Consider the following 16,935-nt stretch of genomic DNA (forward strand, 5'->3'; position numbering starts at 1 on the left):
AATAGGGGCAGAGTTTCTGAGATGATAGAGTGAAGAGTTCTGGAGACGATGTTTGTGATGGCTGCACAGCCATGTGGGTGTACTTAATGCCACCAAACTGTGCACTGAGAAATGGACGTTGCATGTCAGTTGCATGTTAAACAATTAAAATTTTAAATATTGTAAGAGAAAAACTTTGTGCTCACTCTAAATGTGCCTATATCTTCATCTGCAAACAGTGAAGTACCTCAACTGTGTAATAATCAAGGGCACCCAATTTGTAAAACACAATAGAGAAAACAGTTTATAATCTAATCTAGGAGCAAACACTCTATAGTGCAAATTACAGTGTTGGCTGAGGACCCCACCCATAATTCAACACATCTCCCCAAGGCTCCCTTGCTTGACTCTTTTGTGTCGTGTCTTCTTTCTCCCTTCCTTCCTCTCTCCCTTCCTCTCTCCCTTCCTTCCTTCCTTCCTTCCTCCCTTCCTTCCTCCCTTCCTTCCCCCTTCCTTCCCTTCTTTTCTTTTCTCTTTTTCCTTTTCTTGTGTCAGTACTGGGAGTTAACCTAGGGCCTCGGTTCTGTCCATTAGCTTTTTTACTCAAGGCTGTCACTGCCACTTGAGTCATCTTTTTGCTGGTTAATCGGAGTCTCAGATCTCAGCCTCCTGAGTAACTAGGATTATGGGCATGAGACACCAGGGCCCAGCCCCTCCGACTTAATTTTTAAATAAAACAAAGCATGAGTATGTCTTATAGTCAGAAGAATATTAAAATTCTATAAAGAAATTCTACCCTTTCTCCTTACTTGAACAAAAAAGTTCTGATAAACATTTAACTAGCATTCCTATGACTTAACATTCTCGACCACACATCCCCATGACTCAGCTATTTGGTTTTCTGTCCAGATAAGTAAACCAACAGACCATCTGACTTTTAGAGCAGTGTTTTCCAGCATGAGCTAGCTGTCTTTCTAACTCTTCCAGACTGGTGTAGTTCAAGATCCACAACAAAATTGATGAGGGCCTTGTGACTCTGCATTCTGGCAAAAATGAACCCCCCCAAAAGTATGTTTTATTTTCTGCCAGAGGAAACGTAATAATGTGACATAAAACAAAGTTGCTGAGAGAGGCAAAGATGACAATGAAAGCTATGGAAGACAGACTGGGAAAAGGCAGGGAATAGCACTTACCCATCTCTGCAGCAATGACAGCTGGCTTTGAGACAGAAGGACCTACACTTGGCTTATGATCTGCTGTCATCTTTTTGCTCACTTTATCATATACATCATTATATATATGATTATATATGTATATATGTGGATATGTGGATATGTATATATGTATAAAAGTGTGTGTGTGTGTGTGTGTGTGTGTGTGTGTGTGTGTGTGTGTGTTCGGTTACTAGGACGGATTTGAACTTGGGGCTTGAGCACTCTCTCTTAGCTTTTATGCTCAAGACTGGTGCTCTACCACATAAGCCACAACTCTACTTCTGGCTTTTTTGTGGTCAATTGGAGATAAGAGGCTCATGGACTTGCCCTGCTCTAACTGGCTACAAACTGATCCACAGATCTCGGCCTCTTAAGTAACTAGGATTAGAGGCATGAGCCTCCCTTTATACTTTTTGAACACATTTCCATTTTGAACTGGGCCTTTAAATTATGTAACTGTCCTGCCTGTGGGGGGGGGGGCAGAAGTAGGAGTAACAACGTGCAAAACTGTCCCACTGACTCACCTAAGGGCAACTTCCAAGCCCCTGTATGACCTGGAAATGTTCCCTCAGAGCCATCTTCAATCCTTCCAAGAAAAGGCTCCTTGGGAAGTGTGCTCCTACCAATTCAACCCTAAGCTTCAGGGAACAAGTAAGTTATATCCTGAGTGTTTAAAGCATTTAATGATTACATAAGCCATAACTCAGTTACTCTCAGTTAATTACCAGAAAGCTCTGCCTGTAACCCCTCCACCGATCTGGGGAAGAGCCAGTCCTACACCATCACATGGCTTGAAGGATCCCCCCAGCTCCAAGGAGCTGCATCGCAGCTCTGGATCTTAGCTCTTTCCCTACCTAAGCACAGGCTGAGCAGGAGATTTGTGACCAATAATCTGGAGTTAGGCAGAAGATGCTGATCTCTAGGTTAGCTGTTAGTAAGCCAGTTTGGATAATAACTGAGATAGGGATGAAGGCAGAGGGGGCTTTCAAGAACAAGGCAGACAAGAACAGTACAGGTGGTAGTAGCATGATTCCTGAAGGACCCTGCCTCACTTTAATATCCCAGCTCCTACCTGTGTCTTTGGAATAAATTTTCTTTTTTTTTTTCTTAAAATCGGTTGTGGGGCTTGAACTTAGGGCCTGGGCACTGTCCCTGAGCTTTTCAGCTCAAGGCAAGAGCTCTACTGCTTGAGCCATAGCTGCACTTTCAGTTTTCTGTTGATTAATTGGAGATAAGAGTCTCACGGACTTTCCTACCCAGGCTGGCTTTGACCCGTGATCCTCAGATCTCAGCCTCCTGAGCAGCTAGGATTACAGGCCTGAGCCTAAGTACATTTTTAATGTACTTAGAAATCTTGCTTTGTTATCTGCCACTAAGAAAGGTGCAAAAAGAGGGGCTGGGAATGTGGCTCCGTGATAGAGAGCTTGCCTCATATGCATATAGACCTGGGTTTGATTCCTCAGCACCACATAAACATAAAATGCTGGAAGTGGCGCTGTGGCTCAAGTGGTAGAGCACTAGCCTTGAGCTCAAGAGCTGAGGGACAGTGCCAAGGCCCAGAGTTCAAGACCATGACTGACGAAAGAAAGAAAGAAAGAAAGAAAGAAAGAAAGAAAGAAAGAAAGAAAGAAAGAAAGAAAGAAAGAAAGAAAGACAGACAGACAGACAGACAGAAAGAAAGACAGAGAGAGTGAGAGAAAGGAAGGAAGGAAGGAAGAAAGGAAGAAAGAAAGAACGAACGAAAGAAAGAGAGAGAGAGAAAGGAAGGAAGGAAGGAAGAAAGAGAAAGAAAGAGAAAGAAAGAAAGAAAGAAAGAAAGAAAGAAAGAAAGAAAGAAAGAAAGAAAGAAAAAAAGCGGCAAAGAGAGACCTGATGGGGTATAATACTATATAAAAGACCAGGCTAGAGGGTTGAAGCATAGAATGTTTCATAAAGTTCATAAATTTCTTTCTTTTTGTGTGAGGCTTGTGCTTGAATTCAGGGCCTAGGCACTATCTCTGAGCTTCTTTTTGCTCAAGGCTAGTGCTCTAACACTTGAGTCACAACTTCACTACTAGCTTTATTTATTTATTTAATTTTATAGTTTAGTGGAGATAAGAGTCTCATGGACTTTCGTGCCTGGGCTGGCTTCAAATTGTGGACCTCAGTTCTCAGCCTCCTGAGTAACTAGGATTATAGGTGTGAGGGACCAGCACCCCCAGCCACTGTCCCCTTTCTTAAAAAATAAGGCTCTATCAGTCTCCAAGTCATATGTTTGGAGGGAGACCTACCTACTAGTCATGACTAGCTCTGAGTCAAGGCTTAGCAAACGATCCAAACTAACTCTTACTAGCCTGCAGAGGATCAGAGAATATTGAGGTCAACACACACACACACACACACACACACACACACACACACACACACACACACACACACACACACACACACACACACACACACACACACACACACACACACACACACACACACACACACACACACACTTTCTCTGGTCCTCAAAGTTCTATTCTGTCTGAAGTACATTTTTCACCCAGCGTAGCTGCCACATTTTAAGCATGGTCAGCTTATTCTCTGCATCATGAATGAACTCTGATTTCTAATCAAGAACTCTGTGGAGTTCAGTTGTACTTTGCAGGCATCTCCTTGTACCCTTCTTCCATTCCCTTCTTTTTAGATCTGTTGCTTATTTTGCACCTGCCTGGCTCTGTGACCTGTTCAGTTTCATATTTGAACTCCACACACCGACAAAACCTAGAGTCCTTTGCGGGCAGGCCCCTCAGTTGACCCTGGATGCAGGCCCCAATATAAAGAGCGCAGACATCCAGAGGGCTGAATTGCCCTTCTAGGTGTGGCTGGTCACCTCCTCAGTTCAAGTAATTCTCAGATGACTCATTGGGGTAGCTCTTGCCTCACTAGTGGTGAAACTTCCCAGGTAGCTCCTGTTTGCCAGGTGCCTGGGGAAGGGCGGGCACTTTCCAGGTGTTCTGCCCTCACAAGCACCTGAAGCTGAGCAGCACTAACCCCACCCTGCCAATGAGGAAACAGGTTGAAGAATGCTCCCAAAGATAAGCTGGTGCCAGAGAGCAGTGTTGGCAATGCCACCCAATCCTGCCCAACTAAATGTTCTCATGCTCTTCACTTAAAGTTCAGGTAGGTTCAGACACATATCATGTTGACTTGTGGATCAAAGACCTTCAGTGTGGAGCCAGGCAGACATAATTCTAACCTGGATACACTGAGTTAGGATGCAGGTATATCTGAGTACTATGCCTCAGCGGAGGGCTGGCTTGAAGGATGAACAATAGCCAATTGGTTAAAGGATGAAAAAAAAGGGTGTTCCAGGAAAGTGAAACAGTACAAGCAAAGAACTGAGGCAAGAAGACAGGCCAGGCTAGGAGTTAGATATTCCCTATATCAAAGTTAGATCAGGGCAAGAATGGAAAGGCAAGTAGGGTTCAGGCTTAAGGGTAGTAGTTTATGTGGCATAACAGAAAGCTGTGAGTAGATTCACTATGTAGACAGCTTCCTTCTTATTTAGGGGTCTCTGGAGGCTGTGATTTTAGGATCAGCACAATGAAGCAGAGGGTCAGGCGAGTGATCTAGAAAGGCCAATGAAGCAGATAGCAGAAAAAGAAAAAAAAACTTTCCAGAGAGAGGGGCCACAGAATAACCACACCTCAACTACTGTAATCCAAACAGGCACTCAGTACCATTCTCAGGCCACCAAAGGATCTCCTGAAAGGCCAGGGAAGGAGAGCACATCATGCAGACAGGGCAAAGCCTCTGCTGATGTCTCTGGACTCTTTCTTGATGACAGATCTGGGGCAGAGGGTGCCAAGAACTGGGTTGAAAACTCAGTGATATGGGTGACTTTGGACAAGTCACCAATCCTCAGCTCAGTGTTCCCATCTATAAACTGAAGACTGTATACATGGGTCAGTCCTTTTCTAGCTGTAGTTCTGCATAGGAAAAGCTGGACAGAAATCACAGCCCTACGCTTTCCTATGTCTGGTTCTTCAGCCTTGTGAAAGTTTAACCAGTACCCTCCCCTACTGAGCAGGAAAGCAGGAGAAAATGCTAGATTACTCCAAAGTATTTCCTGTCAAGGCACAAGAACACATTTACCTCTTGCCTGGCTTCTGGCTACACAAAGTCTGATCTGGATCTGGTAGCTCAGAGTGATTTCCCATGATCCTCCTCAGGACTCTCCTCAAGGGGCCTGCTTCCTTTCAGCAGTAGCACTGAGGCAGGCCCAGGCTGCCTCTTCTACAAATGCACTCCTTTCTCTCTCTCCTTTCTTGGCAGCTGCAGAACCCCAAAGCATGCCAGTGTTTGAACTCAGGCCCCCATCTATCTCCATGCCATCACATGCATACATACACCCTCCCCCCCCACACCACACACACACACACACACACACACACACACACACACACACACACACACACACACACACACACACACACACACACACACACACACACACACACACACACACACACTCCATTCCAAGTCTCCTCAGCTGACTGAGTTCATTCCTAGGTAGAAGCCCTGGGATATGTAAGTCTGTGTCTGCCTTGAGCCTCATTAGCTTTCCCTGGTCTGCTCAACAATCCTACCTCATCAAATCTTCACAGTGTAGCTGGAGAAGATTTTTCAAAAATATGATTGATTTCTTGTTGTATCATCTCCCTCACTCTGCTTAATGCTCTTTGATGGCTGTGCCTTTTTAAAAGCCACCCTGCTCCTATTCCTATATCAGCTTCTATGAGGTCCAGGCTCCTGCATGCCATGGGGCCTTTGCAAATGCCTTTGCCCTTTGGAAAACACACATACCTTTCTCTCATGCTATCTCAGTTGGTATAGGTAACATTTTGTTGTTGTTCTAGTCTTCCTTTCCATACACTTAACTCCATTTGAAGTTAAACATACTATTATTTGACCAGTTAGGCTCATTGATCTGCAAGAATTGTGGAGACAGAGCTGTCCATCTTTGCCTGCTATTACTCCCCAGCCTACAGCAACAAGCTTAGCTCAGTATGGGCACCTATGAAAAGGAGGGAAGAAAGTAAACTTGGGAGAAAAAAATGAAAGAAGAGTGGCCTGGAGTCATACTCATTATTATGATAGATGCTTAACAACTGGCTTTCTGAATAAAACCCTAATGTGCAATGTCTGCCAATTCCAATGGTGTGTCCCCCTGCAAGCTACCAAGGTGACATTACAGAGTATGAAGCTGGACAGGGCAGCTGTTAATCAACAGAAGGCAAAGTGGCTGCAGCCCACTATTGATTGGTTGAAATGCTAGAACTAACTCAGCAAATTCAACATGTTGTTTTTATGACAACTTTTGATTTAGTCCTACCTTGGATGAAAAGTCACAACGAATTGCAACTTATAACGAAATGCTAATGACACACAAAGCATTTGCAAGCCAGGCACCAGATGGCTCAAGGTTGAAATGCTAGCTACTCAGAAGACAGAGATGGAAGGATCTCAGTTTGAAACTAGTCAGAGCAGGAAAGTCTATGAGATTCTTATCTCCAATTAACCAGCAAAAAGCTGAAAGTGGAGCTGTGGCTCAAGTGGTGGAGTACCAGCCTTGATCAAAAAGGGACACCCATTTCAAGCTCCAGTATCAGCATATGAGCGCGCGCGCACACATGTGGGGGGGGGGTAGGGAGGCATAGCAGGGTGAATTTGCAGCTAGTTCATCATCATCAACAATGGTTCAGAATGAGAAGACCCAACACAACCCCAGGAAGAGTGCTGTCTGCTAGAAGGAGTGAAAAGAGCTACTTCACAGCTGCTTGGCTCTGGTCTTAGGATTGTGGAATTAAATGTTCACATCATTGTTATGGCCAAATCAAAGTCTGCATGGAATGCTGGTTATAGTCTCTGACCTAATATTGCCCTTTCTAGCAGTTTATCCTAATAGCTCAATAGACAGAAACATAAAGTTTTCTCTTCTTAATATTCTTGGAGTATAGAAGGCCTAAATTTAACCCAAACCCAAAAACCATAAAAAGATTAATTCATTTGACTTTATCCTAAACCAAACTTTTCTGTATACCCCAAACACCATAAACAAAACCAAAAGATAAACAACAAACTCGGGGGAAAATATGAAACCACTAAAAGGACCTCTCTCATTTAACCAAAGAGTGTTCCTATAAAGACATAAGAAACAAGACTCTCCAAACACACAGAGGTGAGGACTGAAGAGATGATTCAAAGGGAATGGAAATATCAGGAGCTTGAACACTTGAAAAAGATACTTTAGCTCTGACGCTGAGAGAAGTGCAAATTACAACAATAACCAAACAATTTTCTGAATACCAGACTAGCAAACATCAGAGTTAGATGATGCTTTAGAACAAAGGAAGTGAGAAGGTGAGGGGAACAGGGCTGAAAAAAATTATTGCTGGAAATGTAAATTGCTATCTTATACAAAGTACTAGAGCAGTATCTACCAAAATTAATTTGCAACCCATTTTGATACTCCTAACAATTTTTTGCATTTTTGCAAATGTTCATGAATGCCAGAATTTCATTTCTTTCCATGCAGCTATATTATATCTTTACTTGTATTATATATTATGTATCCTATTATTCATATATATAATAGAATACATATAATAGAAATCACCTCAATGTCTCTTCTGCAGTGACTAGTTAAATTGATGCCCAGTCAGATGTGAAATACTATGAGGACTTAAAAAAGAATAGTGAGCTCTCTATACTGATACACACTCAATTAACATGCTCTGTTCATGAAAGAAAAGATATAAATGAAAAGAGATTATTTCTGTTGAAGAGGGAGACTGGGAGACATGGGAAGCAGTGTTACTTTAACGGTATGCTTTCTGAGCTATGTACATGTGTTATCTGTTACAATTTTTAAAAATAAATGTGCATAAAGATGTTCACTGAGGTGTTACATGTACTAGATGAAAGCCACCACTCAGATAACCTAATATATTAGGTTTATATTAGGAAAATAATTCAAAAAAAATTAGTAAATCGGCAAAAATATTAAGCATTTAAAATGTTTCTGAGTCGGGCACAGTGGCACGTGCCTATAATCCCAGCTAATTGAAGCCTGAGCCCCAAAGATCACCTGAGTCTAGGAGTTCTGGGTTGCAGTGCGCTATGCTGATCAGGTGTCTGAACTAAATTTGGCATCAATATGGTGACCTCCAGGGAGCGGGGGAACACCAGTTGCCTAAAGAGGGGTGAACCAGCCCAGGTCAGAAACTGAGCAGGTCATAAAATGTTTCTGAGAACCTGGATAACATGCCCTTCATGTGATTTAGATTAATGGCAGATTCTATTACATGAACACTTTATAAAGATATACACATGTGTGTAAAGCATTTCAAAAGTGAAAACCAGTTCCTAGACTCAGAGAGTAGAATTGTGGACTATTTAAAAAAATATTACCATTGCAGTGATACTATAATTATTTTGTCTTAATTAAGTCATACTGAAATCACTTGAAATAACTTTTAGAAAAAAGATATAAACTACTTCCCAGGATGTTAAACAACTCTTAAATAAAGATGAGAAAGCTTTGCAAATTTATGAGAATAGAAGAAAAGTCATAAGACAAGAAATGGGGATTGGAGGCATGGCTCAATTGGTAGAGCGCTAGCCAAAGAGCAAAAGCATAAGGAGCTGAGTTTGAGTCCCATCTTGGACCACAAAAAAAGAAAGAAAAGACTAAAATTGAACAATCTAAACTCCACATACAAGAAAAAAATGGGGCTTGTGAAGGCTAATTAGCATTGATTATTGGCAAAATTCTAAAGATCATTTGAGAAAGAAATAAGCATAACAACTAGGGTCCACTCAGAATGATACAATATCAACTATTTAAGTTAGTTATTGGGAGACATATTTTTAAAACAAGTGAGTTGGATTTTTTTCTTCTTTGCCTTGTTGATTGAAGTTCCAGAAGTATCTGAGAATTGAGTTGCACAGAGAACACTTGGATGAGAGCAGGATGACAAATGAACAGGCTGCAAAACAATCTTTCCTCAGGCCCCTCCAAACTGCTCTCTAATGGCTCTAAAGAATTCCTTTGGTTCTTTTCAGGGAGGCAGTAACAACACTTCTCAACAGGGCTGGGAAAGAAACTGCAGAGAGCCTTGAAAATCAACAGGGCAGATAAATGCCTGGTTCCTGTACAGGACACCTAGCCCAGTCAACTGTGTATTCAGTGAATTATAACCTGCCATAATGCCGTTAAGAGTGGCCTTGCTTTGTAGTTTTTCATTTGTTGTTAGTATTCATTATCTGAATTTATTATTATTACTGGAGATTGAATTTGAAGCCTCACATTTGCTAGCCTATTGCTCTACTACCTATACCACACCCCCAGCCCTTTTGCTTTCTTTTTTTGTTCATCAGATAGTTGCCTGCCTGGTTATCTCATGCCCCAGTTTTCCCACCTCTGCCTTCCAAGTAGTTAGGATTAAAGGTATGAGCCATCATGCCTGGCCATGTTGTTGTTGTTCTTCTGTGTGTGTGTGTGTGTGTGTGTGTGTGTGTGTGTGTGTGTGTGTGTGTGTGTGTGTGTGTGTGTGTGTGTGTGTGTGTGTGTGTGTGTGTGTGTGTGTGTGTGTGTGTGTGTCTGTGTGTGTGTCTGTGTCTGTGTTGGTCCTAAGCTTGAATTCAGGGCCTGAGTGCTGTCTCTGAAAAACTCAAGGCTTGAGCTCTACCACTTGAGCCACAGCTCCACCTCTGTCTTTTGGTGGTTAATTGGAGACAAGAGTGTCACAGACTTTCCTACCTGGGCTAGCTTTAAATAGAGATCCTCAAATCTAAGCCTCCTGAAGAGCTACAATTACAGGTGTGAGTCAACCAGCATCTAGCAATGTTATTATTATTTTTTGGGGGGGGGTCCAGTCATGGGGCCTCAACTTTGGGCCTGGGTGCCGTCCCTCAGCTCTTCAGCTCAAGGCTAGCGCTCTGCCACTTGAGCCACAGTGCCACTTCTGGCTTTTTTCTTTTTGCTTATGTGGTGCTGAGAAATCGAACCCAGGGCCTCATGCATACAAAGCAAGCGCTCTACCACTGAGCCACCTTCCCAGCCCAATGTTATTATTTTTAATCAAAGGAAATAACAAATCTAAAATGTTTCAACATGCACAAAAGAATGGTGGCATTATTATTATCACTACTAGTTTTGGGTGGTCTTCTGTTGGTAGGAATTTATGTTCTGTAGTATACATTTGCACTCAGAAAAAACAGTTTTGTAAAGAGATCCTAATAGGAGAAACCTAAATGTCCCCAAATATGAATATGAAGCCTTAGTCACACACCATCAATGAACAGAAAATCTTCACCTACTGCAGTGCCATAAGGAAGGGTCTTGAGCAAGTCAGAATATGGTTTTTCTACTAAAATCCTTAATACATCAAGTGTTAGTAGAGTCATGGTTTCCATCTTCCACTCTTGGGCAGAAGACACACTCTTGGGTGTGTCCTGGTGCCTTGCTTAAGAGCCAGATGTTAACTAGAGCAATCAGCATGGCTGATTTGTCATATATGACATTTTTCAGCCAGGAAAGAAACTACTAAAAATATATTCCATAAGGAAAAATAGTCATGCTGACAGGTGAGCTGAACAACAGGCATGAGAGAACTTGAGTCTTACTGCCCCAAACCATGTCTCTGCAAGCAAGAGCAACTACTATGAGGGACAGGAAGAAGGAAGCATTTTTTCCCACATAGGTAGAATTGGTCTGACTGAGGCAGATGCCTACATGCAGAGATAAAACTATAATCCCTTTCACCTGCACAAGCCTGGTATTCTAACTGGCCTTTTGGCATCAGGTGTGTAAATGCTATGACAGCCAATGAGAATGAAGGTGCAAACTGTATCTGGCAAACTCTTCTGTCTCCTGCTCTCGACACCCAGCACTTAGAGATAGAATAGGAACACATTTGCTGGAGGACCCAGGCTGAAGGAGGAAGATATTGCCTGCAGCTCATTTACCAGAGGCAGGCAGGATCATGCTAAGGAACCAGAAAAGAGTACAAATGGTGACTTCTCTGACCCTGAACTTTCACATACTGATAGAGGCCTGGAAGTGGGCACAGAGCTGACAGGCATCTGACCTCTAGAACTCCTGGGTACCCATCAAAGGTATCCATTCCACACCTGATACAGTAGCCAATGCCCATAGCCAGCAAGGGAAAAAGTCCACCTTAGTGCCAGAAAGTGTTTGAAAAGCTCTTCAAATCATTTGCCACACTGCAAGACAGTCCTTTATTTAGCTTGTATTTGTCCATGAAAATCAATAGGTCCTTCCTAGTCTTTACTGTATGAGAAACTGTGCCTGTGGCTCTCATCACTCAGTGTTGCCCTGCGGATGGTGTGTAACTGTGCTGTGTTGTCAAGTACCCCGCAAAGCACACCACACACATTAGTGCTGCTTGTGACCCTCCTGAGTGCTAATTTTAAAAACTTGCCTCGCTTTCCAACATGCCTCCATGGTCTGTTTTCAAGGACTATTTTTGTTCTCTTTTCCCACCATGCCTGACAGGATGAGTAGTGTTTTCTGGTTCCCTACAGCTAAGGTAGAGAGAGAACTGTTTTCCTACACAACTTTTAGTACCTGCCTCTTTTTGGGCCCATTCAAAAAGCACTCTTTATATACACTTCTTGAATCCTTTATTCTCCCTTAGCTCTACAGAGGGGCTTAAAATACTCTAAGAGGTAGCCAAATCCTGTCTGACAAACACAGAGATTTAAACAGTGTTCTGAATTTTAGCTACATATAGTCATTGTTCTGAGTTTTTTCTATGCTGCAAAGAAAAACAAATGCTCTCCATGAGTGGAACTCATTCACATTACCACTGTTGGAAGGGAGAGGTTGTAGGGGCTAAGCTGAAGCAAGCTAGAAGGATCTTTCCAATCACCTTGCAGAACAGTAGGGTCAGCTAAGGCAGACAGCTCCCACAGGACAGAGCACTTCTGACTGGGTTGGTACTAGATTAAAACAATGGTTAAGATGATGTAAGAGTTTCATCTTACACATCATGAACTACACAACTGTTTACTAAAATACATTTCAAGAAGGGGTGAGTATCATGTGCATTGACTATTGTAAACTGTCATATTCCATCCTCACATTTACACAAAGCATTTTAAAGTGCTCAGAACTGCTTCCTCTACCCCAGGGAAAGAAAAAGGGAATCTATGTATTTATATGTTGTTTAAAATGCAGAAGGGAGAAAAAATAGATTCATAAATAGCTTGACACAGTGGCTTTCAGATAAGTTAAGAAAAACTGGAGAATTATAAATGTCTAGAGCAATGAGTCTAACTAGCCCCACGATCACACATTTTTCACAAACCACTTGTGCTGTGTATACAGAATGCAACAGCTCAGCAAGGGAAGACTCAAGACACAAAGTGGGTGCTGGGGTCTTAGTGCTTCAGGCTAGAGTACCTGCTCTCCTAGAACACTGGAATCTTCCTGGCATCCTTCCTCCACTCCAGTGATATTTACTAAAGTCTTAAGAAAACATTTTGAGGGAACACTGGGGCAGCAAAGTCTAAAGTCAAATATCTTTGGAGAGATTGAACAGGAGTGGGGAGGGGGTGGGAGTAGGAAGGGAATTCTCAAAAGCTTTTCTGGCTACAACTTCAATTCTTTCAGTGGCTTTAGTCTGCGTCCAAGCCAAGTGTGTGTTGGCCGACGTCTGCCAAAAAGAACGTCTGGGAACAGGACACTATTTGCATGGATAGATATTTTTGACAGGAGATGCAGGGACAACCAGCAGATGGGAAGGACAGACCGACCGACGGTCCTGGCACCAGCAGACCTTGAAAGAGGTCAGCGGCCTCATTCCCTAGGTGGGCCATCCCTGCCTCAGCGAGTGTGGCACTTAATAGGATGGTCAGGGGGTATTGCAGGCTTTTGTTTTAGGGGAGGGGCGTTCTTTCCATATGCCTATCAGGACAGGTGTCTGGGTGTAAATTAGGGAAGGCTGGTGCCCCCTCAGAGGTGGCCTGCAGCGTCACTGTCACCGCAGCGGATGGACAGCAAAAAGCCCTCGCTTCACACCCAAGTGACAGCAGGAAATTCAATGAATGCGGGGCTCTTGGACACACAGACTAGCATCACTTTGGCTGGGATGTGAGGTCCCCCGCTGGCTGGCACCAGCTTGGGAACCCCCTTCTGCCCCCTCCCCCCCCCCGTCTGCAGGAAGAGACATACGGCGACCGAAGGGGGAAAAGGCTCATCAGAAGGACGCGGGGACCAGGTGTTCGCGGCCCTTACCTTGCTGACCACGTTCTGGACAAGGCCGGTGCGGATGCCATAGTCCCACGCGTGGCAGTCGCAGTTAGAAGCGTTGTCCCCCTTGTCCGGAGGCGACGGGAGAGGCGGCGTGTCCCCTCCGTCCGGACCGCTGCTGTTGCTCCGGTTGCCCGCGGCCCCCCAGGCGGCAGTGAAGAAGGGGGTGGTCGGGGGGCTGGTCCAATTGCTCATGTCACCCCACCGGCCGGTGACAGTAGCCCCCGCCACCTCGGCGCCTTTGCCGGCCCCACGACACCAGAAGTTGGGCTGGTCCAGAAGGAAGGAATCCGAGAACTGGCTGAAGCCGATGAACAGCGCGGGGATCCAGGTGAGCAGCACGAGGGTCTTCTGGTAGCTCCCGCCCAGGCCCCCAAGGAAGGGCAGCACCGACCCGTCGTAGTCCAGCAACAGGAGGCTCGGGGCCGCCGCCGCCGAGCAGCAGCTCGAGTGCGCGCTGCCGCCGGCGGGGTGCGGCGGGGGCAGCGGCTGGATCTCCACGCTGCTGCCGGGGCCCGCGCGTCCCCCGAGGGGCGCCGAGGCCGCCGCGTCCCCGGGCGGCAGGGAGCCGTTCTCCTCGGCCGGGGGCGGCTGCCGCCCGCCGCCCGCCGTGTCGCGCCGCCGGTCTATCGCCATGGCCCGGGCCCGCGGCGCCCGCAGAGGCGCATAGAGCGCGCCGGAGCTCGGCGGGCGCCCCGGGCAGAGCGCGCCGGGTCGAGTGCCCGCAGCTGCCGCCGCCGCCGCCGAGGAAGGCCCGCGGCTCGAGAGAGAGAAAGAGACGAGAGAGAGCGCGTTCCGCCGCTCCGGTGCGTCAGGCCGTCCCCATGTCACCCGCCGGTCCCCGCGCCCCGGGCGCTGCGGCCCCACTCGGGCGCCGGGCAGAGGCGGGCAGAGGCCGGCTGAGCTCTCAGCCGCTGCGGCTCATCCGCTCCGCAGCCCCGGGCGCCGGCAGCCGAGCCCGCCGCTCTCCGCTGCTACGCGCCCGCCGCGGGAGGAGGAGGAGCCGGCGCCGCGCCCGACCCGCGCCCTTGCCGGCCGCTCTGCGGACCGAGGTGCGGACGGGGCTGCGGGAACGAGGCACCCGCTGATCCCCGGCACCCGGGACGTATTTATCAGACTTCGGGCGCCTCCCGGAAGCCGCGAGCTCGGGACCCAGCCTTCGAGCCGGCCGCGCTCTCCGGCTCCGGGAGCCGGCCTCCCTCCTCGCCGTCCTCCTCCTCCCCCCCCTCCTCCTCCTCCCCGGCGCCCCGGCCCGCCCCCTTTCCCCCCGCGGAGGTGGAGGTAACCGCGGCACCACTGGGTCCCGCTCCTGCGCGCGAGCGCCCTCGCCAGTCGGGACGCGCAGCCCTCGCTGCCTCCTCCTCCCGGGATCCACGGGAGGGGCGGGAGAAACGGGACACCCCGGGCCCGCCGGGCCCCAGAAGCCCTGTGCCAGTCCCCCTTCCACGCAGGGCGGGGCGGGCCAGGGGCTGGAAGAGACGCACGGAGCTGGGGCGGCGGTTGGTAGGGGTCCCCGCCGATTGGCGCAGGATGGGTGCGTGTGGACTGGGCTGTCACCGCCGCACAGGATCCCCAGCCCACCCCGCGTGCGCCGAGTCTCCGTGACCTCTGTCATTTCCGAGGTGCCCAGCTGCCCTCACCCCCCCCTTCCCGGTTCGCTGTCCCTTCGGAACAACCCCCTGTCGGTTTTTTAAATTTTTAATCTTTGTTTTTCCCCAGGTACAGGAGAAGATTGATTTTTCTGTCCACCTAGCAGGTGCCAGGGGGCGCCTTTGCCAATTTCAGGTTAGCAGTCGCCGGCAACGTCCGGTCACCTGCTACCGACCGCAGCACCCATTCCCAAATTGCCACTGCTTCCCCCCACTCGAAAATAAGCACGGTATTCTACCGATATGCACAAGTTCTATATATATATGTTAACCGCGAATGGTCACGGCCTTCCCCACCCCCTCTCCAAGGTCTTGAATTCACATTTCCAATGCCGTCTGCACAGGCGCACACGTCTACACCCTCACACAAGACAAGCCGCTCCCTACTCTCCCGGCTCCAGTGCCAGCCTTGCACAGCCAGCTCTATATAAATAACACCAGCCCTGCGGCAAACGGACGCATTAGCATATTTCCTCCTGTACCCACGGCCTTCACCAATTATAATTACGTGCCACCTTTCACCCTAGCTTCCCCACAGGTAGGGAGACATTCTGTATTCGGAGAAGTTTATTAATGGACGTCTTAAATGGAACAATCCATTTCTTGTTTGGGACGAAAGAAATATGTTTGCTTCCCAAAAGAGTACACTGTAAACCATATATACTGAATGTATTATTTGTTGTATTATTAGTTGTTCAGCTGCATATTGTATAATTTAGGGGAAGGCATTTTTTTTAACCTGCAGCTTAATGTTCCAGGCAACACATGCTTACTGCCTAAAATATTGGCACATGCAAGACAACTGTTCTGAAGGCAGTCATCCTGGGTCCTTGGAGGGCTATGAACTTTCCTGACTGGCTGGGAAGGGAAGATTAGCTAACAATAGGCAGAAGGTACCTAAAGAGCCCAGAGGACACCAAAGGCATGAGGAATGTGTCTAGAAACTGGCACACTCTCAAGAATGTAAAGCTTGGAGTCTTCCTTCCTTCCTTCCTTCCTTCCTTCCTTCCTTCCTTCCTTCCTTCCTTCCTTCCTTCCTTCCTTCCTTCTTTCTCTCTCTTTCTCTCTCTCTCCCTCTTTCTTTCTCTCTCTGCCTGCCTGCCTCCCTCTCTCCCTCCCTCCCTCCCTCCCTCCCTCCCTCCCTCCCTCCCTCCCTCCCTCCCTCCCTTCCTCCCTTCCTTCCTTCCTTGCTATTTATTTTGGTATTTGGAATGAGACCCCAGGCCTTGCATACCATCTACCTGTTACATCCAACCTGCATTTATCTTTCTGAGTTTAAATATAACATTGCCAATTTTATTACTTAGCCTTCAGTGCTGGCTTTTCCAAAAGAAAGATTGTTTTGTGGTTGGCTGTCCCTTTCCTCAACTATTCATTGAGATATATAGATATAGATACATATGCACATATATACTCTAGTGAACACACATATAAATGTGTACACATGTATATATGTGTTTATATGTGCATGTACATGTGTATTATGTATATATGTGGTGTGTTTATATGTATATATAACCTTACAAATAAGCATAGCTGTTAATAATGACAATTCTAGTTAGAATGATAATCAGGACATTTCAAATTCTTGCTGAGGATAGGAAGTCTGATTGTCAGAACAAGTGGTCCTCAATAAAACCAAATAGCTGGTTTTGAATCCAGATTGGATTTTTGCCATTTCAACATGCGCTGGTCAATTACAAAACTGTAGAAAAAAGTATGTATTTTTTAAATGGTTATAGATATTTGCTTGAGTAGTACTCATTCCAAAATATGTCAA

The 16,935-nt window shown here is 46.3% G+C and overlaps 1 protein-coding gene across 4 annotated transcripts in view; it reads right to left on the minus strand.

Annotated features, from left to right (window-relative positions):
- Slc22a23 (solute carrier family 22 member 23) overlaps positions 1 to 14,722 on the minus strand; it is a 198,433-nt gene extending 183,711 nt beyond the window's left edge. For 2 of the 4 annotated variants that reach the window (XM_070024645.1, XM_070024647.1), the window contains exon 1: positions 13,492 to 14,718. In XM_070024645.1, coding sequence (XP_069880746.1) covers positions 13,492 to 14,142 — 651 coding nt within the window. In that variant the 5' untranslated portion in view covers positions 14,143 to 14,718. Of the gene's footprint in view, positions 1 to 13,491 lie in introns of all 4 variants that reach the window. The other 2 variants (XM_070024646.1, XM_070024648.1) reach the window with 2 other exon arrangements.
- Between the last annotated feature and the right edge of the window lie 2,213 nt (positions 14,723 to 16,935).

Source organism: Dipodomys merriami, unplaced genomic scaffold (assembly GCF_024711535.1).
Source record: "Dipodomys merriami isolate MVZ:Mamm:240054 unplaced genomic scaffold, mDipMer1.0.p SCAF_16, whole genome shotgun sequence".
Classification (NCBI taxonomy): domain Eukaryota; kingdom Metazoa; phylum Chordata; class Mammalia; order Rodentia; family Heteromyidae; genus Dipodomys; species Dipodomys merriami.